This window comes from Amblyraja radiata, chromosome 22, assembly GCF_010909765.2.
Source record: "Amblyraja radiata isolate CabotCenter1 chromosome 22, sAmbRad1.1.pri, whole genome shotgun sequence".
Classification (NCBI taxonomy): domain Eukaryota; kingdom Metazoa; phylum Chordata; class Chondrichthyes; order Rajiformes; family Rajidae; genus Amblyraja; species Amblyraja radiata.
The window spans coordinates 29,150,904-29,175,482 of NC_045977.1; the positions used below are offsets into that span (position 1 = coordinate 29,150,904).

The 24,579-nt window shown below is 42.8% G+C and overlaps 1 protein-coding gene across 4 annotated transcripts in view; it reads right to left on the reverse strand.

The window, feature by feature from the left end:
• Positions 1-24,579, reverse strand: part of lmf1 (lipase maturation factor 1) — a 499,938-nt gene that overhangs the window by 356,391 nt on the left and 118,968 nt on the right. For all 4 annotated transcript variants that reach the window (XM_033040858.1, XM_033040856.1, XM_033040857.1 and 1 more), the window contains one exon: positions 682-830. In XM_033040858.1, the coding sequence (XP_032896749.1) occupies positions 682-830 (149 nt within the window). The remainder of the gene's footprint in view (positions 1-681; positions 831-24,579) is intronic.

A 24,579-nucleotide genomic window follows, 5' to 3' on the forward strand; every position in this document is an offset into this window, starting at 1 on the left:
GTGTTTCTTTACATTATTGCTGACTCTAATTGAATGTATTGCTAGCCACCCACCGTAACATGTAGATTTTATGATCTCCTTAAAGGTGGCAGATAAGTTCAAGTTCAAGTGAGTTTATTGTCATGTGTCCCTGATAGGACAATGACATTCTTGCTTTGCTTCAGCACACAGAACATAGTAGGTAACACAAGGATGTGAGATTATCAAATGTTAAGCAGACAAATCAATAAAAATGATTAGCCAATGTTCTCTTACATCTAGAATTGCAACTGATATTTTAGGTTTAACTTTTAAAATGTATTTTATATATATTGATAAGATATATTTATATTACAATACTAGTTACCAGATTGCAGTGTCTTAATTTTCCCTCTTTGCAGTTTAATCAATGACATGTTACAGAAAACTAGTTTATAATTCCTCTTCTTTACCTAATCCCAGAGTCTGAAGAAGAGTCTCGACCCGAAATGTCACTCCTCCATTCTCTCCAGGAATGCTGCCTGTCCCACTGAGTTACCCCAGCATTTTATGTATATCTCCAGTGTAAACCAGCATCTGCAGTTCCCTCCTCACCAGATTTTAATTGTGCTATTCTGAACTCAATCCCTACTTGCTGATGTCAGAAAGCAAGATATGATAGTAAAATCCAATACTTTATTGAAGGGAATAAAAATTCCTCACCGCTCCCAGCATAATGCGGAATATGAGCCAGCGGAAAGACCAGATGACGATTTTGGATGGCAGTGTCTGACGTGGAACGGAACGGAGAGTCAGCAAGGGGCACAGGAAAATTCCAAGGAATCCAGTTTCCAGCAACTGAGACTCCCAACCTGCAGAAAGGTGGAAAATGAAAAGTTTAAAAAACATAGTTAAACGCATTAAGTTATTAAGTTTGATTTTGATTGATACTGTAAAACACTTCCTGGTCATAGAGCTCTTTGATTGATGAAGCTATCCAACATGAAAACAGACCCTTCAGCCCAAGAATTCCATGCTGATTATTAACATTCTGGGAGGGTCCAATTTGCCTGCACTCTGCTCATGTCGCTGCTATCCATATATCTGTCCGAATGTCTTTTGAATGTCGTAGTTCTATCTGCTTCTAGATCTTCTTCTGGCAACTTATTCTAGATACAGACTGGAGTTTAAGTGAAAACAGTTGCCTTTGAGAACCCTCGTACATTGTTCTCCTCTCACCTTAAGCACATGTCTTGTAATATTACAAGATTCAGTCAAATTCTTGAGACACAATCTTCCACACATAAAACTGTGCTAAATATCCTTAATTAACCCTTGTCTTTCCAGATGCATATACATTTTATCCCTCAGAATCCTCTCTAGTAACTTTCCTACCACAGATATTAGGCTTTCTGGTCTATCATTCCCAGGTTTCCTCTTTGCAGCCTTCTTAAATAGAACACAACATTAGCCACCCTCTTCCGACACCTCACCCATGTCTAATGATGATTCATATATCTCAACCAGGCCCCTTGCAACTTTTTCTATAGATTCCCAATGTCCTAGGATATATCTAAACGGGTCTAGGAGATCAAACTACCTTTGGACATCCAGCATCTCCTCAACTGCCCTGAAGCAATCTCAATTGAGTGTCCCAGGTTTCCTTATCATGTCTTACTCTGCAGTAAAAAAACAGTCCTTATCAAAGGCCTTGCTAAAGTCCAAATAGGCAATGTCCACTGCCCTGTTCCACGCACAAAGCCATGCTGACTATCCCTAATCAGTCTCTACCAGTGAAAACACTGGTAGATCCTGTCCCTTAAAGTCCCGTCAACAACTTTCCCACCAGTGACATCAGGCCCACCAGTCTGTAGTTCGTTGCTGCCCATCTTAAATAACGGTACAACATTAGCCACCTTTCAGTCTTCTCCTATTGAGTTTCCCTCCCAGCTCCACATCAATTCTGGGGGGCAGGAAATTAATCAACTGATTAATATATCACAAGTGATTCTTAAACTCCACTGGTTCAATCTGAAACTATACAGACTACATTGGAGTTTTGTCAATAGTAGTTGAGACATATTAAGATTAAATAAGACAGCACCACCAACCACAGAGGAGGGGAAAATCAATTAGTTACGCAGGTTAACGTGTCCATATATATTGCCTCTGTTGATCTCGCACTACCTTTCCAAATTCAAGGCGTTTTTTTCCAAATTTAACATAACATGTTTCCCAATTACTGACAAAGTTGAAGGTAGACTGAATTCACTGCAGCGGAAGCCTTTATATTCCAACACTAATAAATGACAAAATGTTTCCTTGAAATTGGGAAAGCAGTGTGAAAATGGCTTTGCCAGTGGCAGCTGGTTGGGGATTGTGCATGCTGAGTTGATGCTTTCTTGGGCCTGTCATTAAGAAGTGCCAAGAGTAAGTTTGCCTCTTCCAACTACATGGGAAGACGAAAAAAAAGAGTTGATGTAGCTCCTTGTCTGCAACCGGCAACTGATGACAAAACAAAGTCTTGGACGAGTTCAAGTGCAATCCACTCATCCAATCAAGAACACAATGATCAGCACCTCAGCTCTGAGCCGACTTCTGAAAGAAAGTTTGCTCATTCATATGCTTTCTCCATTCCAGGTTGCTTGATATTCCACATGAGTTTGTTGAAGAAAAGCTACGAAACGGAGAACACTCCAGTAAGTTGGTATAAAAACTGCAACCTTCCTTTCCTTGACAAGTGATTCGTTTTGAAAGACCTATGTGAGCACCTGAAGCAAATAAATAAATTATTTGAAAAGATATGGAATGTTGCAAGTGGGGAATGTGTGGGGTTGGGATATTTTACAATTTTGAGACGAATACATTTCACATTGACAGCTGAGGTTTTTTGAGCTCTGATTTCACTGCAGGATACTGCCCATCAAGAGAAAATGAATCCAAAATACCTCCTGTGTGTTATTTTTCTCAAATCTACATCAAATGTCAATATTTAAAATGATTCAATGGGAACTAGTGTTAAAATCCTTAAACACTATTATGGCTGAACGCTTGTTCTTCCGATAGATGAAACAAATGCTTGAATTGCAAGCTTGGAATGTAGTGCTGAAATGATTATTAGTAGAACATATAGCTAGGAAACATTTATAACACCACACTTGATCCATAATACTTTTAGCAAAACAAGTAGACAATTGTTGGAAACGCTCCAGTGATATTTCCTGATGCTCTATTATGGGGCAATAACCCATGTAAAATAAATGTAACATTCATACAACAAATCGGATGATGAGTTAGGATGTGTATTATGAACAGGTAATTCCACAACTCCTTTTCCTCTCTGCCCTGCCCAAGCCACTCCATGCTATAATGTGTAATGTGGATGAATCCATCAGATTCCTCACTTCCTTCCATCCAGTCTATATTTTGATCCATTGCACCAGGAAGGCTGGAAGTATTATCAAGGAATATACCTGCTACCCTGCCATTCCCTTTTCTCCATTCTATCGGAGGATGCGCGTGCAGTGAATGGGGTCAGCACTCTCCACAAGTGCAGGCGTGGAGATCTTAGTATGGGCAGCAATACACCAGAAGTACTGCAGATGGAACCTGACAACAATCCACCTAACGAGAAATGCGAACTTTAAGAAGAACCAGGGGATTAAATGGAGCAAACAAAGAGGTTAACTGGAGCCTTCTTCGAGAGAGATAAACCAGTAATTTGTTCAAAGCATGTAAAGTGTGCAAAGGAAATGGGGAAAATATCATGTGATCTGGAGACGAAGGGCTGTGATGAATTCAAATAGCGATGAATTGGAATGTGATAGGCCCATAAATGGATCTGCAATTTGAAAGGACAGAATCATAAAAAGAATATTTACTATCTATGATATAAACTGAATACAGAGTTATTGATTCAAGACGCTGCCACGAAGGACTGGTCAAATGTGTGCTGTGTGCTTAACCAAAGATCAGTTTGTAAAACAGGTCTTGAACCATGCTGGCAGCAAGATGCCAGGGCAGAAGGCATCAACTACAGATGTGTTGGCAATGGCTGCTGTGTAATTCGCAAACAAGCCTGAAAAGTAAAAAGCTGACTAGAAAATTAGACCGACGTAAGGTCTTAGACTTACAATGAAAAAAAAATCATTATCAGCAGCCAGAGTGAAACGCCATAGTGTCTTACGGCTTGGAAACAGGCCCTTCAGCCTGACGCGTCAATGCTGAGCAAGATGCCCCATCTATGCGAGTCCCATTTAATCACATTCTCAACTTTTCCTATCCATGTACCTGTCAAAGTGTCTTTTAAATGTTGTTATTGCACCTGCTTTAACTATTTCATCCAGCAGCTCATTCCACATACCCACCACCTTGCCCGAAACAGTTCTCCCTCAGGTTCCCTCCTCACCTTAATCCTATCCTCATTAGTTTTTGATTTCCCTACCTGGGAAAAAGATTCACCCTATCTATTCCCCTTGTTTTTTATGCCCCTCTATAAGATCACTCCTCAACCCCCTATACTCCAAGGAATAAAGTCCTAGCCTGCACAACCTCTCCCTACAGCTCAGGCCCTCGTGTCCTGTCACTATCCTCGTAAACCTTCTCTACACCCTTTCCAGCTCAATGGCATTTTTCCTATTATAGGGTGACCAAAACTGAATACAATACTCCAAGTTCCGCCCCACCGACAACTTGTACAACTACAACATAACATCCAAAATTTTATACACAGTTCTCTGACTGATGATGCCCAAAATGCCCAAAGCCTTCCGCCTTCCTATCTACCTGTGACACCACTTTCAGGGAATTATGTACTTCTTAATCCCTCTGCTCCACAACACTCCCCAAGGCCCTACCACTCACGTTAAAGGTTCTGCCCTGGCTTGACTTCTCAAAATCCTTAATCCGTTTGAAAGTGCAAGACCTCCAGTTCACAGGAGTTTCACGGCAACAATTGTAAAACTCCAAAAGCTCGGGGGAAAAAACAAAGTAAAAAGACTTAACACGGATTGCTGAAGTGGACTAACATCAGTTGAGTTTGGCATAGACAATACCATTAGACAACATCAGACTGCACAAATTCTATGGAACCGCACAGTGTCGATAAGACTTCTGTTGTGGACAGAATTGCTGAATAGCCTGAATCAAGCACAGATTGATTTGAACGCAATGAAAAGATAGCAATATAACATAGATGCAGCTCACTGCTCTGAAGGTCCAATGAAGACAGCACTGTAGCAACTTATTTACTCATGTCGGCCTTATACAGTATAACTACTAAAATGCAGAGATTTAGATAGAAATGGAGGATCTATAAATGAAAGTTCAGGTTGACTTTGGTACTTAAAGGGTGCCAGCAGGGAAAAGGAAACATCCAATGTCATTATGAGACACAGGTCTCAAGACAGCGTCAAACCACAAGTACAAAAATGCAGTGGCTTAAGAAGCAACCACCAAGTCAAGATTGTTGGGAAAGCATACGTGATATCCAGTAACGTACCAAATAAATTGCATAATTGCAACTGTTGTAATGGCTGATAAAAGTTACTCGGCTTGTTAAGTTTTACTTGAAGACTTTGGCATACAGATGTATTCATATTTATGAATACAATTATGTTGAAGCAAGTGAAGAACATTATAGGAAAGCAGATGTATGTGAACTCTCGCTGGAGAAGTGATTCACTGCAATTACTCATTCTGAAATAGATATTTCAGAAATGTTCATTTACCATTGGTCAAATACACATACAATGTTTTGTACTGCTTGATTTTTTTTACAGAAGATTTCATGTAATGCAACTGTACCTTTAAGAACAGTATATGGCTTCTGGTGCATTGTCACACAAGACTCTGTTAGTTATAACTTTATTCAGCAACACATAAGAATAACTTTTCACTGTACCTTGGTACACATACCAACAAATTAAACTAAACCAAACTAAACTGTGTTAAATAAAGGATGTTCTGATGATAGCTCTTTCTCAGTTTTTAACTTCAGCAAACAGTAACAGCTTACAGAAATTACACAATGTTCCCAGGATGAGCATTGTCCAACGTATGCCTTGCACAGAATTTCAAAACATAAACTAATATTGTTAACAGCATTATTAAATACACCGAAAATATTTATTTGTTGTTGCATTCGAATTTATAAAGTCAATATTAATTAAACATGCATGCACAGCTTACTGCACCATTTTACACCAAAGAGCTCTCGCAGCTGCCACCACTCTTAGGTTCCCATGGCTCCCATCCCTGAGCACAGATTTCCAATTCTTCCCTTATCCAACCTGACCACCAGCTGAGCTTCAAGCCGGCCAATTTACATCCCTGCTATTACTGACTTCTCAGCACCTGGAGTCCATTGGCAACATGTCAGTGAGGCCCAAGACTTGAGCCAACACAAATTAAGGCTATTGCGCCAATTTCACACCAATTTCCAGGGGAAGTCAAAGATCATATCCGAATAGAATGGGAGTTGTGCCTTCCTGCATACACTTCTTCAATTTGTCCTTTCCTAAAATAAATTCCTTTTACAAATTATTGGGCACCCTGCTTTCCTTTCAATCTCTGATAAAGTCAGAGTCATAGCGTCTTCAACCCATCTTGTCCATATCAACCAAGGTGGCAAACTGGATTTGATCCATTTGCCTGCATTTGGCCCACAGCCCTAAAAACCCTTCCTATCCATATATCTATCCAAATGTATTTTAAATGTCATGATAGTACCTGCCTCAATTACCCTCCTCTGGCAGCTTGTTCCATACACCCACCACTCATTATGTAAAACAGTTGCCACTCAGGTTCCTGTTAAATCTTTCCCCACTCACCTTAAACCTATGTCCTTTGGTTCTTGAATCGGCTACTCTATGTAAAAGACTCCGTGCATTTACCCTATCTAATCCCCTCACGATCTTATCATCCCTTATACCCTGCGCCCCAAAGAATAAAGACCTATCATGCTCAACCTTTCCCTATAGCTCAGTCCCTGGGAGCCCTGGCAACATCCTCGTAAATCTTCTCTGTACCCATACCAGCTTCACAACATCTTTCCTATAACAAGGTGACTAAAACCAAACACAATACTCCAAATGTGGCCTCACCAATGTATTTTACAACTATATCATAACTTCCCAACTTCTATACTCAGTACTCTGACTGATGAGGCCAATGTGCTGAAAGACTGCTTGACCACCCTATCTACCTGTGATGCCACTTTCAAGGAACTATGTATCTGTACTCCCTAGATACCTCTGCTCAACAACATTCCCCAGAGCCCTGTAATTCGCAGTGGTTCTGTGACTTGACTCTGAAATAGAAGGAGACATTGGACAGGTATAGGAAGCCGCGATCAAGTGTATCCCTGGAGGAGTTTCATGAGGCGAAGAGCATACTTAAGAAGGAAATCGGAAGGGGAAAAAAGGGGGAAAGAGATAGCTCAGGCAGATAATATTTGGGAAATCCAGAGATTTTATGTACATTAAGGGAAAATGGGTAACTGGAGAGAATAGAGCCACAGCGGATATCGCCGTGTAGAGCTGACGTAGATGGGCAAGGTCCTTAATGGGTTTATTGTGGAGAAAGATGGGAATACTTGTTGAAAAAGCTCTCAAAGTCAGTAACTTCATCCCCTGTAATTGTGACAAAGGTAACATGTTCTGACTTGGTGGGCCAAAGGTCCTGTTTCCGCACTGTATCTCCAAACTAAACGACACTAAACAAAACTTTACCTCTCTCACCTTATAGCTGTGCCCTCTAGTTTAGAGGTGCAGCGTGGAAACTGGCCTTTAGCCTACCAAGTCCACACCGACGATCGATCACCAGTACACTAATTCTACATCCTACATACTAGGGGCAATTTACAGAAGCCAATTAACCAACAAATCTGCATGTCTTTGGAATGTGGGAGGAAACAGTCACAGGGTGAGCATGCAAACTCGGCACAGTGTTGGACATTTCAACCCTGGGAAAAAGGTTCTGACTGTCCACCCTACCTATACCTCCCATAATTTTATATACATCATTTTACAGAATTATCGTCCTGGTACAGTGCTAGAATCATCCTTTAAAATGTGTTTGCATCGTCTCCGTTGCATCCAAGTTTATAATAAAGCAGCTAGAATTCTACTGAATCACTAATTATAGTCAAATCAAGGTTCATGGCATTTACCATTTACCATAATTGCTCAAGAAATAACCTCAAGTCCAGCTCGCCTACAAACATGACACTAGTTTATTCCATTTACATGCACATATTTTCACTCGCTGTCCTTGGATTATTTTCAAATGACATTTGATTCTGGTTTCGAGCAAACAAACTGCAAGTATATACTAATTAATGACTAAATTGATTTGCCAATTACGAGGCAGTTCTGGAGTCTTGCTCTTATCTTGTGATTGAGTAATGACAGCATTATTAAATTTAAAAATTTTGTTTTTCCTATGCCTAATTTATCAACAGCCAGAATTTTTGGATGTTCCATCAATCAAAAGTTGAAAGGATCAGTCATGAAGAAGTTTGACTCTTTTCTCTCATTACCTTGCAACATCACGGAATCATAAAATTAAACTCCGCAGGTAGACGTTATTCAAAACACTGTTCCTGTGCCAGTTACCTTCAAAGTAACTATCCTGTTAGTATAATTATCCCTGTTCATTTCCCAACAGCCATGCATATTTTCCCCATTCAAATATTGACCAATTTTCATTTAACGTTATTATGGATATACTTGCTTTCACTTGTAGATAGTACAACTCTGATGATGAACTGTTCACATTTGATTCTGTGTTTGCTGGGGTTTTTTTAATTCCTTACGTTCACTCAGTTTACAATGCCTCTGTAATTTTTAAATAAAGAGTGCAACATGGAAATGATATCTGAGTATCTCGAGCCTGGTATTTACCGCGCTCACAGAGTGTAGCATCTGGACATGGGAATCTTCTCTGGCTCCATTCTTATGGCTATTATCTCACTATATTAATACCAGATTTGTTTGCCATCAAAACAGAATGACAAACCCAGTTGCTAGTGTTTCCATACTAAATCCTTCAAATCACCAAAAAGAAGGCTCTCAGAAAGACACACGACCTCGGAGCAGATTAATTCAGCAGTAATTGTGGACATTTATAAAGTAAGCTTCATAATTGATGTCCACTTGTGCTTTTTTTCATGGTTTTCAGATTCATGAAATGAATCAGGAAGATATCTAAAGCAGGGCTCGAAATTAGCGGTTGCCCGGGTGCCATTGACCACCCAAAGTGCCGCCGGGCAACCTGAACGCCGAGTCATTTTGCCCGGCTTGGCACTGCAGGTACTGGTTTGTACCGAAGTTAGACACAAAAACTGGAGTAACTCCGTGGGTCACGCAGCATCTCTGGAGAAAAGGAACGTGACGTTTCGTGCCGTCGACGGCTGTATTGCGGGGCAAAGATACTAGATGCCGGGTCGGAGCGAATGACGGGCCCCGAACAGCGGCAGCAGCGGGCGCGACAGCGGCTCCATCTCCTCCTCCTCCCTGATAGTGGCTGCTGATTGCAAATCCGCTAACGGTGCTTTCAAAACAAACCCTTCCGCACGCCGAGGCCTCCCCCTCCCTCCCTTGTTTTGAAAGCGCTGTTAGCGGATTTGCAAGCAGCGGCCGCTATCAGGGAGGAGGAGGGGGAGATGGAGCCGCTATCGCGGCTGCTGCTGCCGCTGTTCGGGGCCCGTCATTCGCTCCGACCCTTCTGAAGCAGCTACACCAAAGGTCCTATAGCTATAGGATCTTTGAGCTGCACCGCTCGGCCCCACACCTTTCTGTTGGCTGGTGGAGGAGGGGAGGCGGTGGCGAGGAGACCCCAACCGCCTCCCCCTTTGGCGATGGACAGGGACGGCCAAGGCAGCGAGGCGATGTTGTCCGAGGAGCGCTGACCTTCCTTCCTCCCCACCTCGCCCCTCTCTCTCTTGTACGCTCCCCTCCACCGCCCCCCCCCCCTTATCCTGGGACCCCTCCTCTCCATCCCACACTGATCCCCATTCCCGGCTCTATTCAGTCCTCACTGACATCCCCTGTGCTAGCCCCCCATCTATTCATCCTGCGCTGATCACCCTATCCACCTCGCATTCGTTCTCCTGCCACACCCCCATCCATCCTACACTGGTCCCCCAATTCATCCTGTACTTACCCCCTTTCCCATCCATCCTGCACTTCTCCTCCATCCATCCTGTACTGATCCCCCATCCATCCTGTACTAATCCACGCATTCATCCCGTACTGACCCACCCTGCATTTACCCTGCACCTTCCCCTCATGCATCCTGTAGTGATCACCCATTCATCCTGCACAGACCCTCAGATCCACACTGTGCTGACCCACCCCCCCCCCACCCCCATTCATCCTGCGCTGATCTCCCCCCCATCCATCCTGTACTGATCCTCTGAAGAAGGGTCTCGACCCGAAACGTTGCCTATTTCCTTCGCTCCATAGATGCTGCCTCACCCGCTGAGTTTCTCCAGCACGTTTGTCTACCCCCATCCATCCCGTACTGAACACCCCCCCCCCCCCATTCAACACCACTGACATCCCCCGTGCTCTCCCCTCACAATTTTATCTACTCCAACCAACACGTACTAATTCACCTGCCTCAATCCATCCATTCTGCACCAACTGCCTTCTAAACCCCCCCCCCGCCATCTATTCACCCTGGACTGATTCACACCCCCCCTCCCCTCCCTGACCCTATTGTGCTGGAAATGTCTTCAGAGCGAACATTGACTATGTTTGATTACGGAATGCAATCAAATGTGTTTTAATTCCCAATGTTATTATTTGTTTTAGTCCATAAAGATGGATTAATTAAATTGTGAACACGAGAAGCATTAAAACCGCAGTGTTCGATTGTCACAGCTACCGTTGACACGTTATTACAGAATTCATTTTAACGGCAAATCAATGCTCTTAATATGGAGTATCAGTACTGGAGTTATTTAATGAGCAACATTCACAACTATATGTTGGATTTATCCAGGTTTTACTTCTACAGTCGATCATACAGGGTTGTTATCTCCGGTTTGCTTCCAGTTCCTCGTGCTGGCGAGAGCAGGAACAGGGAGATACGGGACCTGAACGTGTGGCTGAGGAACTGGTGCACGGGGCAGGGATTTAGATTCTTAGATCACTGGGATCTGTTTTGGGGTAAGGGGGAACTGTACAAAAGGGACGGATTGCATCTTAACAGGTGTGGGACCAGCATTCCGGCAGGCAGGTTTGCCGCTGCTACACGGGTGGTTTTAAACTGAATAAGGGGGGTGGGGTGTCGAATGGGATAGTGGAGGAAACCAGGGCAAAAATCAAAAAGGGCCACTTTTCAACATAGTTGTATAAGGGGTAAGAGTGTTGTAAAAACAAGCCTGAAGGCTTTGTGTCTCAATGCAAGGAGCATTCGTAATAAGGTGGATGAGTTGACTGTGCAGATAGCTATTAATGACTATGATATAGTTGGGATCACGGAGACATGGCTCCAGGGTGACCAAGGCTGGGAGCTGAACATCCAGGGATATTCAATATTCAGGAGGGATAGAGAGAAAGGAAAAGGAGGTGGGGTAGCGTTGCTGATTAGAGAGGAGATTAACGCAATGGAAAGGAAGGACATTAGTTTGGAGGATGTGGAATCGGTATGGGTAGAGCTGCGAAACACTAAGGGGCAGAAAACGCTGGTCGGTGTTGTGTACAGGCCACCTAACAGTAGTAGTGAAGTTGGAGATGGTATCAAACAGGAAATTAGAAATGCGTGCGACAAAGGCAAAACCGTTATAATGGGTGACTTCAATCTACATATAGATTGGGTGAATCAAATTGGCAGGGGTGCTGAGGAAGAGGATTTCTTGGAATGTATGCGGGATAGTTATCTAAATCAACATGTAGAGGAACCAACGAGAGAGCAGGCTATTTTAGACTGGGTATTGAGTAATGAGGGAGGGTTAGTTAGCAGTCTTGTTGTACGTGTCCCCTTGGGCAAGAGTGACCATAATATGGTTGAGTTCTTCATTAGGATTGAGAGTGACATTGTTAATTCAGAAACAATGGTTCTGAACTTAAAGAAAGGTAACTTTGAGGGTATGAGACGTGAATTGGCCAAGATTGACTGGCAATTAATTTTAAAAGGGTTGACGGTGGATATGCAATGGAAGACATTTAAAGACTGCATGGATGAACTACAAAAATTGTTCATCCCAGTTTGGCAAAAGAATAAATCAGGGAAGGTAGTACATCCGTGGATAACAAGGGAAATCAGGGATAGTATCAAAGCGAAGGATGATGCGTACAAATTAGCCAGAAAAAGCAGCATACCGGAGGACTGGGAGAAATTCAGAGACCAGCAGAGGAGGACAAAGGGCTTAATTAGGAAAGGAAAAATAGATTATGAAAGAAAACTGGCAGGGAACATAAAAACTGACTGCAAACGTTTTTATAGATATGTGAAAAGAAAGAGATTAGTTAAAACAAATGTAGGTCCCTTGCAGTCAGAAACAGGTGAGTTGATCATGGGGAACAAGGATATGGCGGACCAATTGAATAACTACTTTGGTTCCGTCTTCACTAAGTAAGACATAAATAATCTGCCGGAAATAGCAGGGGACCGCGGGTCAAAGGAGTTGGAGGAATTGAGTGAAATTCAGGTTAGCCGGGAAGTGGTGTTGGGTAAATTGAATGGATTAAAGGCCGATAAATCCCCAGGGCCAGATAGGCTGCATCCCAGAGTACTTAAGGAAGTAGCTCCAGAAATAGTGGATGCATTAGTAATAATCTTTCAAAACTCTTTAGATTCTGGAGTAGTTCCTGAGGATTGGCGGGTAGCAAACGTAACCCCACTTTTTAAGAACGGAGGGAGAGAGAAAACGGGGAATTACAGACCAGTTAGTCTAACATCGGTAGTGGGGAAGCTGCTAGAGTCAGTTATTAAAGATGGGATAGCAGCACATTTGGAAAGTGGTGAAATCATTGGACAAAGTCAGCATGGATTTACAAAAGGTAAATCATGTCTGACGAATCTTATAGAATTTTTCGAGGATGTAAGTAGTAGCGTGGATAGGGGAGAACCAGTGGATGTGGTGTATCTGGACTTCCAGAAGGCTTTCGACAAGGTCCCACATAAGAGATTAGTATACAAACTTAAAGCACACAGCATTGGGGGTTCAGTATTGATGTGGATAGAGAACTGGCTGGCAAACAGGAAGCAAAGAGTAGGAGTAAACGGGTCCTTTTCACAATGGCAGGCAGTGACTAGTGGGGTACCGCAAGGCTCCGTGCTGGGACCCCAGCTATTTACAATATATATTAATGATCTGGATGAGGGAATTGAAGGCAATATCTCCAAGTTTGCGGATGACACTAAGCTGGGGGGCAGTGTTAGCTGTGAGGAGTATGCTAGGAGACTGCAAGGTGACTTGGATAGGCTGGGTGAGTGGGCAAATGTTTGGCAGATGCAGTATAATGTGGATAAATGTGAGGTTATCCATTTTGGTGGCAAAAACAGGAAAGCAGACTATTATCTAAATGGTGGCCGACTAGGAAAAGGGGAGATGCAGCGAGACCTGGGTGTCATGGTACACCAGTCATTGAAAGTAGGCATGCAGGTGCAGCAGGCAGTGAAGAAAGCGAATGGTATGTTAGCTTTCATAGCAAAAGGATTTGAGTATAGGAGCAGGGAGGTTCTACTGCAGTTGTACAGGGTCTTGGTGAGACCACACCTGGAGTATTGCGTACAGTTTTGGTCTCCAAATCTGAGGAAGGACATTATTGCCATAGAGGGAGTGCAGAGAAGGTTCACCAGACTGATTCCTGGGATGTCAGGACTGTCTTATGAAGAAAGACTGGATAGACTTGGTTTATACTCTCTAGAATTTAGGAGATTGAGAGGGGATCTTATAGAAACTTACAAAATTCTTAAGGGGTTGGACAGGCTAAATGCAGGAAGATTGCTCCCGATGTTGGGGAAGTCCAGGACAAGGGGTCACAGCTTAAGGATAAGGGGGAAATCCTTTAAAACCGAGATGAGAAGAACTTTTTTCACACAGTGGTGAATCTCTGGAACTCGCTGCCACAGAGGGTAGTCGAGGCCAGTTCATTGGCTATATTTAAGAGGGAGTTAGATGTGGCCCTTGTGGCTAAGGGGATCAGAGGGTATGGAGAGAAGGCAGGTACGGGATACTGAGTTGGATGATCAGCCATGATCATATTGAATGGCGGTGCAGGCTCGAAGGGCCGAATGGCCTACTCCTGCAACTAATTTCTATGTTTCTATGTTTCTATATACATCACAAATTTGGTCAGGAGATATTTCAGATGAAATTTTAACATTAATTCTGAAGTGGGAATGATGGAAACAGCGTTTATCAATTATTTTTTTTTAATCTGGTGGTATACAAACTGGGTATCTTCATTGCTGTTCACAACACGTACATCTAATCTGAATGTCCGGTAATGTGGCCTTTTGACACCTTTAAACATATTACCAAAAGAACATTTGCTGCAGTTATGTCCTTTGACCATCTCTTGTCAGTTAGTGTAATGTTTAACCTGTCAGATGGGTATAGTCGGTTTTAACAGCTATTATCATAAAATGCCTATAGAAATTTCCTTGCAACCTGTATATTTTGTTGTGGATAAATTATGTGGGAAGCGAGAGTGTTTCTGTACCAATAGCAATAACGACCCAATCTATGGCCATGTCTTGGTAATTTTCGGTCCTTCACAGAAAACATGCTTGTATCAATCTGTAGTGCGCATGGTTAAGCATATATGTTACCATGGTCCAGGATTTATTGACACAGGTTGATCATACGCTGAATAATCCAATCACATTTTAGCTTGGAAGTGGAACTAATAAAAATTGCAATGTGTAAAAAGAGTTGAAATACTGTCTTATAATTTTGCTGCATGACATTGTGGTATACAGTGCATTGAGAAAGTATTCAGACCCCTTCACTTTTTCCACATTTTGTTACATTACAGCCTTATTCTAAAATTGGTTACAGTCATTTTTTTTAATCATCAATCTACAAACAATACCACATAATATAAAAGCGAAAACAGGTGTTTAGTAATTATTGCAAAATAATTAAAAATAAATAACTGAAAAATCACATTTACGTAAGTATTCAGACCCTTTGCTGTGACTCTCAAAATTGAGCTTTGTTGCATCGTGTTTCCATTGATTATCCTTGAGATGTTTCTACAACTTGATAGGAGTCTACAAGTGGTAAATTAAATTGATTGTACATGATTTGGAAAGGCACACACCTGTTTATATAAGGTCCCACCGTTGACAGTGCATGTCAGAGCAAAAAAACAAGCCATGAAGACGAAGGAATTGTCTGTAGACCTCCGAGACAGGATTGTGTTGAGACACAGATCTGGGGAAGGGTATAAAACATTTTTTGGAGCATTGCCGGTCCCGAAGAGCACAGTGGCCTCTGTCATTCTTAAATAGAACTTTGAAACCACCAGAACTCTTCATAGAGCCTGGCCATACTGAGCAATCGGGAGAGAAGGGCCTTAGGATAGAGACTTACTAACATATTCAGGGAGGTGACCAAGAACCCGATGGTCACTCTGACAGAGCTCCAGAGTTCCTCTGTGGATATGGGAGAAACTTCCAGAAGGACAACTATATCTGCAGCACTCCACCAATCAGGCCTTTATTGTAGAGTGGCCAGACAGAAGCCACTCCTCAGTTAAAGGCACATGACAGCCCGCTTGGAGTTTGCCAAAATGCACCTAAACAAAATTCCCTGGCCTGATGAAACCAAGATTGAACTCTTTGGCCTGAATGCCAAGTGTCACGTCTGGAGGAAACCAGGCACCGCTCATCACCTGGCCAATACCATATCTACGGTGAAGCATGGTGGTGGCAGCATCATGCTGTAGGGATGTTTTTCAACGGTAGGAACTGGGAGACCAGTCAGGATCGAGGTAAAGATGAACGGAGCAAAGTATAGAGAGATCCTTGATGAAAACCTGCTCCAGAGCGTTCAGGACCTCGGACTGGGGCAGACGTTCACCTTCCAACAGGACAACGACCTAAAGCTCACGTCCAAGACAACGCAAGAGTGGCTTTGTGACAAGTCTGTGAATGTCCGTAAGTGGCCCGGCCAGAGCCTGGACTTGAACCCGATCGAACATCTCTGGAGGGACCTGAAAATAGCTGTACATTTACACTCCTCATCCAACCTGACAGAGCTTGAGAGGATCAGAAGAGAATGGGATAAATTACCCAAATACAGGTGTGCCAAGCTTGTAGTGTGATACCCAAGAAGACTTGAGGTTGTAATCACTGCCAAAGGTGCCTTAATAAAGTACTGAGTAAAGGGTCTGAATACTTATGTAAATGTGATATTTCAGTTATTTATTTTTAATTATTTTGCAAAAATTTCTAAACACCTGTTTTCACTTATTTAATTGTGAGCTATTGTGTGTAGATTGCTGATTTAAAAAAATGAATTTAATCCATTTTAGAATAAGGCTGTAACGTAACAAAATGTGGAAAAAGTGAAGGGGTCTGAATACTTTCTCAATGCACTGTGTATCATGTCTTGATTGGTGAATATGATTAGTTTGTGACTTTATTTGAAGCAGAAATAATATGTGAATGCTTCATTGAGCATAATTCCGACTGGTAACTACGCACTTTGTCCGAGCACATTATTGCACGCGTCATGCAAACCGTCTTAAATAACCACCTACACAGTCATATTGCAACGTAAAAAGCTGCCAAAGTTGCCTGGCTGGCAACAGGGAAAAAAAGTTAAGTGAGAGCCCTGTAAAGTCATCATCACTCCTTCCTTCATCACCTTAGTCATTTTAGTCCAAGATAAATGGGCACAGAAACTATTTCTAGCAAGTGAATTTTCTCAGGTTATGAACAACAGAAACAGGAAACAGTATGCAAATTATAAGACCACATAGCCTTGATGCATGTAAATACCTGTAGATTAATAGTGTCTGAGCATGCAAAACATATGCATTTTTATCTTCTTATCTTTTCTAGAATAACGATTTGGTGGAAAGCTAATGCAAAATTAATATACTTTGTCGCCACTCGGTTTCGGATTTTATAGGAACCACTTTGTACAAAGGCATTTCTTTCTGAAAAAGGCAGGCAGTTAAATGTGGGTGGGATACACTTGTAACTTACTAACCAAAATAGTTTGAGAATAAGCGAGTTCGGTATTCCGACTGCGCATGCCCAGGTCATAGGTCACTAGCTATAAAGTCTCAGCAACGTTGGTGCTGCATTGTGTGCAGGCTTGCGTTTCATCTGTGGTCAGGGTCGGGGTGTTCTTGTTGCTGTTGGGCCGTCCCCGTCCCCGACCCCTCCCCGGTGTCCAGTCCCTATCCGGAGGTGTCCGGGGTAGCCCTGGGCTCGCGGGGGCGGCCCCGGACTTGCAGCCACTGGCCAGGATTGAACCCAGGACTGTGGCGCTATGAGGCAGGTGTTCCACCAGCTGCAACACCCCTTTGTTCTATTGATGGATTTGTTTTCCAGGCACACCAGTGGCAAGCAGTCATGTAATACCTGTCCCTAATTGCCCATGAGAAGGTGGTGATGAGCCTTTTTCTTGACCACATCAATCCTCCAGGTGTGAAGAGGGTTCCACGATTAAGTACCACTGATAATGTAGGAACTACGACATGTATTCCTGACAGAGCTGATGTATAACTTGGAGGAGAACCTGAATCCCTGGTCCTTCTTGGAGGACAAGATCAAAAATGCTTAAGATGCTGCAGCAGTCACCTTAGTGCACTGTATAAGTGGTATACACTGCAGCCACAGTCTGTTAGTGGCAGAGGGAATAAAAGGGGCGGCACAGTAGAGCTGCTGCTTCACAGTGCCATGTTCAACCCTGACCTCGGTTGCTGTCTGTGGCGTTTGCACGTTCTCCCTGTGACCACATGGGATTCCTCCCACATTCCAGAGACGTACGGCTTTGTAGGTTAATGGGTTTCTGTAAATTGCCCTTAGTGTGTTGAATAAGAAAGTGGGATAACATAGAAATAGTGTTAGCGTGTGATCGATGGTCAGTGTGGACTTGGTGCGTCGAAGAGAAGACCAACTTCCCAAAATACACCATTCAAGGTGGCACAACGGTAGAGTTACTGCCTCTCAGTGCCAGAGACCTGGGTTCCATCCTGACTAAGGGTGCTGTCTGCACACAATTTGTACATTCTCCCTGTGACCACTTGGATTTTCTCCGGGTGCTCTGGTTTCCGCCCACATCCCAAAGACGTAAAGGTTTGTCGGTTAATTGGCTTCTGTAAAATTGTAAATTGTCCCTAGTGTGCAGGATAGTTCTAGTGTCACTGGTCGGAGTGGACTTGGTGGGTCAAAGGGCCTGTTTCCGCGCTATCTCTAAAGTAAAGTAAAATAAAGTTTAGTTTGGCAGATGGAATGGCAAATAGGTTTGCTTTTAGGCTTCCTGAATGGTGTTGGAGCTGCGCTCATCTAGGCAAGTGGAGAGTATTCCATCACTCTCTTTATCTGTGCATTGTAGATGACTTACCACAAAATATCCAATCTGCAACCCGCTCTCATTGCCACAATATTGATGTGGTTATTTGATTTGACTTTCTGATCTATGGTGACTGCCTGGAAGTTGATGGTGGGGAATTCAGCAACAGTAGTCCCATTGAATGCCAAGGATAGGAGGTTAGACTCTCACCTGTTGTAAGTGGTCATAGCGTTGTTACTCCCTGCTTATCAGCCCATGCCAGAATGGTGTCTGGGCCTTGCAGCAGGACAGGCACCAAGTGCTTCATTTATAAAGAACAAAAAGAAGAAGAATCAGAATCAGATTTTATTCGCCAAGTATGTTTTGCAACATACGATGAATTTCACTGGCCAGGTCAGTCATACAATTAAAAGCAACTGACTCAAAAACACATTTTAACATGAACATCCACCACAGTGACTCCTACACATTCCTCACTGTGATGGAAGGCGAAATAAAGTTCAAGGCCTTCCTTTTGTTCTTCCTCGGTCGGGGGGCCTCGAGCCCTCCGTTGACGGGACGATCTTGACTCCCATAGTCGGTGTCGTTCGGGCCCTCCGTGTCGAGGCGTTCAGCTCCTGCATCGGGGGGTTACCAGCTCCCCCGCGCCGGGCGATCGAACCTCGCGTCTGTGGCGTTGGAGCTCCCGACTATTGCGAGCCCTTGATGGTAGGTCCGCAGACCGCGGTGGGAGCGATCCCAGGCAAGGGATCCGCTCCGATGTTAAGTCCGCGCCCCGCGGTGGGGCTCACGACAGTCCGAGGCGGCTCCCAGCTCCAGCGATGTTTACATTAAAACAAACTCTTAACAGACGCTAAAAATAACAAAAGATTAAAAACGAACGGACTGCCGGCAGGGCTGGCCATCTCCCCGGCGCCCCGGGTGGTCATCTACCCATTTGTTCCACTGATGCTGCCGGACCCACTAAATGAACACTACGCAATCGTTAGTGAACTTCCCTTATGATCGAGGGAAAGAAGATCCATTGATGAAGCAGCTAAAGACAGTTGGGCCCGGGACATTGCCCTGAGGAATTCCTAGGAATAAAGTAATTCAACAACCACAACCACAATGATGCTTACTCCTAAGAATAGGGTGGTTGCACGGAAGGTCACTGGGTCATAGGGCTCAACACACGGAGCCGCTAAATCCAACTGGAAGACATCCGTCACTTCCGGTATATGTTATTAATGCTAGAAACGGGTACTTTCCTACCTGTTAAAAACCGCCAAAATGTTGAATTTTTGCGCTGAATAAAAATGTGGGAGTCGGGGTAAGTGTGAGAGACATGTACCCAACTTTAGAATTCCAAACGTGAAGCGAAATGAAGGTATAGAGAAGCGAGAACTGAAGGGACAAGAGCAGCTAAAGAGCTTGGTAAACATTGAAAATATTGGGAATTATCACATTTGCTCACTGCATTTCACCAACAGTAAGGCATTATTTGTGTTTTTACTTGATTCCTTTGGTATTTAAAAATTCTCAGAAGTGATAAATCTGTCTGTAATTTTTTCTTCAGATGCGTTTTCATTTTGTATGTAAAAACCCACGAGAACCATGGGCGATTTAAAAAAATTACAGCCAGATTTATCACTTCTGAAACTTTTTAGATGCCAAAGGAATCAAGAAAAAACACAAATAATGCCTTAGTTGATGAAATGCAGTGAGCAAACGGCCAATGTTCGCTAAGCACTCTGTCTGCTGTTGGCCCCTTCAGTTCCCGCTTCTATCTACCGTCATTTCTCCTCACTTTTGGAATTGTGAAGTATGCTAAATGTCTCTCACGCTTATCCCGATTTCCATAATTAGTTACAGTGCAAAAATTGACAATTTCAGCGGGTTTTAACGGGCCCGCTACGCTGGAAACAATAGTAAGTGCCTACCTGCAGTTCATCGCGTGTAATCCATTTGGAGTAGCGTAGCAACAGTACGGGTCATGGGTCGTGACCCGACTGCCGTGAAACCTCCCTATAAGGAGTAAGCCATTTAGAACGGAGACGAGGAAACACTTTTTCTCACAGAGAGTGGTGAATGTGTAATTCTCTGCCTCAGAGGGCGGTGGAGGCAGGTTCTCTGGATGCTTTCAAGAGAGAGCTCGACAGGGCTCTTAAAAATAGCGGAGTCAGGGGATATGGTGAGAAGGCAGGAACGGGGTACTGATTGGGGATGATCAGCCATGATCACATTGAATGGCGGTGCTGGCTCAAAGGGCCGAATGGCCTACTCCCGCACCTATTGTCTATTGTACCATCTTCCATTACACACTGAGACAACCACATGTACCAATACTCCTTAACGCAATATTTGCATGAAAGTGCAAAAGTGCAGTAAAAATATCCAAAATAAAGGTTCAAAGGCTCAAAGGTTCAAAGGTTCATTTATTGTCACATACACCAATTGATGGAGTGAAATTCAAGTTGCCATTGCAGCACACTAATAAGAATACAACACAACATTAAAGAAGAATTTAACATAAAACATAAAAACATCCCCCCACATTGGTTCCCATCCCCTTGTCCACCCATAGTTGAACTTTTTAAAGTTCAGATGAAAGGTCCTGACCCAAAAGAGCAGCCGTCCATTTCCCTCCGCAGATTCCAGGTCTACAGTCCCTCGTATTTCCTTTTGTCACTTATTTTGCAGAAGAGGTCTATTCCCTTCCCCTCACGTCACACAACAATTTTATTATTCATCGAGGATTTGGCCAGCCTAACACCAGCTGATCAAAAGGCATGCAACCATATTTGTCTGGAAAAGTTTGGTAGGTTTGCTGTTGGCAGGAGATTCAGCGGCAGTATTTAATCAAATGGCACTTTAGAGGTTAAATAAACTGGTGGAATGAAAGCGAGGTAGTTATGCATATCATAAAGTTAAATTGTACACAACCCGTCACTGAATTTTTCATATGGAAATTTTTACCCACTTTCTCTGCTCTGATAATTTCAGGTTTTTCATGTTTAGCTTTTGGTGTATCAGATCATTGTGTTCTTTTCAAGTGCAGTAGCACAGACAAAACCTGCAAGTTGGTTAAACAAAGACCAACCACTTTGCAATCGGCCAAACCATTCCAAACATTCTAATTTGTTCAGAACTTTGCTGTCATTCCTAAAATTCATGAACTTCCATTTACACAGTGGGAATGTACAAAACAGGATTCCAAATCCAAAAACAAAACTAGTCTACCACAAATGTTAGATATAGCTGATGGAAATATGTCAATTGTTTCGCAAAAGCCTCACCTTTGTAATAGAACTATTTAATTTGAAGTTACAGTGGACGGCTGGATTGTAATCATGTACAGTCTTTTCTTTGACTGGATAGTCGCAAACAAAGGTTATTCACTGTACCCCGGTGCACGTGACAATGTTAAAGTAAACTAAACTATTTAAAGGGAGGGATATAAGAAATATACTCTTCTTCTTCTTGCGTATGGCGTGCACAGCCTAAAGTTGTAGGACAACTTGTTCTATTTGATCTTATATGATTGTGCACGCCGGGTTGATTGCATTCGTCGAAACAGGGCGGACCACGTGAAGGTTGCAATCTTCCACCCCATGAAATATATTGATACTGCGTATTGAAGTGGGAAAGAATGTTCCAAGTGGCTCTGCCACACTTATGTGGCTGTCCTCCAAATCACTTAACAACTGAAATTAAGAATAATGAGAAAGCAATTGTAACTTTGAAGTAAACCACACCACCGATTCTTTGAAATGAAAAAGTAATCTTCTACAAAGGTGGCATATTCAAGAATAACACACCCACAAGGACTTTGCCTAGTTTGCGAACACCAAATTAAAAGTACATGTCAGACATCACACTTCATGTGCTATAAACCATTCCCATTTTCTTAGACTTAAGAAAAGCAAATGAGCTCAACAAATTCAAATCAAGGCCAAATCTATAATGAGTGCATATGAGTTGAGTGATAGCATGCAGATGTGCACACAAGGGTGAGCATGGTACCTAATGTCCCATGAGAAGCTACTATAGAAGGTCACAGGTTCTTTCCCTTATATGGTTCAGCACTGAGGGACTGTGATTGACCTTAATGATGAGGAGTAAACCATTTGGGTTCCCACTCAAACTACAAATAGCTCTTGCTAGAAATACAAAGAACAGTCAGGCCTTTATCATAGTCATAGTAGATTAACACAATATGAATGCAAATGTGAAATGTGATAATCTCTCAAATGAGCATCGGAACACAATCAGCATTGGTACGGCCATTGCGGTTTGACATGCTAGCCATGTGAAACAGTCCATGTCAGGTTAAATTAAGAAGGAATCCAAGAATGCCACTGCATCAATCTGCGATGAATGGAGTTGAGGCCAGTTCATTGGTTATATTTAAGAGGGAGTTAGATGTGGCCCTTGTGGCTAAAGGGATCAGGGGGTATGGAGAGAAGGCAGGTACAGGATACCGAGTTGGATGATCAGCCATGATCATATTGAATGGCGGTGCAGGCTCGAAGGGCCGAATGGTCTACTCCTGCACCAATTTTCTATGTTTCAATGTGATCAATAGTCAAAGAATAAGACAAACAAAAGTTACTAACTAATATAAAATAATGCTGCAAGATTTGGTTTGGTTTATTATTACAGTACCATGTACCAAGATGCAGTGGAAAACTTTGTGTGTGCTATCCAGTCAAATCATTATATACATGAGTACCATCAAACCACACACAAGTACAAAAGGTCATGCAAAGAGAAAAATACTAGGGTGCAGAATATAGTGTTATAGTGTTATAGTGTTATAGCCCTGTCCCACGATACGAGTTCATTCCAAGAGTTCTCCCGAGTTTGCCCTGATTCGAACTTGGAGATTTACGATAATGGCCACTCATCGGTACTCGGGGCTCTCATGGACATTTTTCAACGTTGAAAAATCTTCACGAGTCTTCCCATGCATACCTGCCATTAGCGAGTCTTCCCGAGTACCTGCCGTTAGCGTTACAAGCCGCTAAGGGACGTCCCCGAGCTCTGACGTACCCGCTACGTTCACTCTCCGTTCTTACCACGAGTTTGATTTTTTTTAAACTCGGGAGAGCTCTTGGAATGAACTCGTACCGTGGGACAAGGCTTTTAAAGTAACATCAGCTCTGCATTAACAACTGAAATCTAGCATCATTTCTCACTAAGAGTATGCAGCCTGAAATACATGGAGGAAGGATGCACTAATGGCAGATGTGGAACAGAAAACCATGGAAGGTGGGTGGGATGTGTAACTCAGCCAATTGCTATCTCCTTTTTTTCACCAAAGTAAAAATACAGCTGTTAAATCTCCACTTGTACAGATCTGAAAGCAGAGTCCCCAAAGGAAATGCTGAGGAATTCCAACAAGCTCTTTTTCCAGAACATGGCCGGAAGAGCTTGGTCTCTCAGTTGAGGACTTCTACATTCGAGCAGAAACCCAAAGTTTCACGACAATTACAACAGTAAGCATCTGCAAATCCATGCAAAAGTGCTCATGAAACCCAGCACAATGTTACAAAAGAACAAGCAAAATGTCCCTTTTTTTGACTGTGCTATTGAAACCATAAATAGAAGCAGAAAACACAAAAAATATGACAATATTTGTGGAGAGAGAACCAGTTAATGTCAGATCTTGCTGGTTCAGAACATCTACCTGGAATAGCCAGTCACAAATCCCCCATGTTCATACTTACCTGATCTTGATTCTGAGAGCCCGTGATCCTGAGCCAATGCATCCCGGATTTTGGCAGTGTTACCCAATCAGCAATGGGACCTCTGGCACTTCACTGAAGAACCCCAATCTACGGAAACCCCCCCATCCCCCCAAAAGCTTTAACACAAGGCAAAGGTTCCTACCACAACCCCGAGACAATAGATTTATGTCTCTAAAACCATTAAAACAAATGAAAATAAGTATAAAATTTAAAAACAAAGTATAATATGCCCAAAAAACAGCTAATTAAAAGGAGTAAAGTAAAGTTGTATGAAAAGAACCTACCATCCACTGTATCCCCTAATCTGCAGTCCAGAGTACCTCAACTATTTATCATTTATATAAAAGACATGGATGAAGATACAGAAGGGAAGATAACTAGATTTGCTGATGATATTAA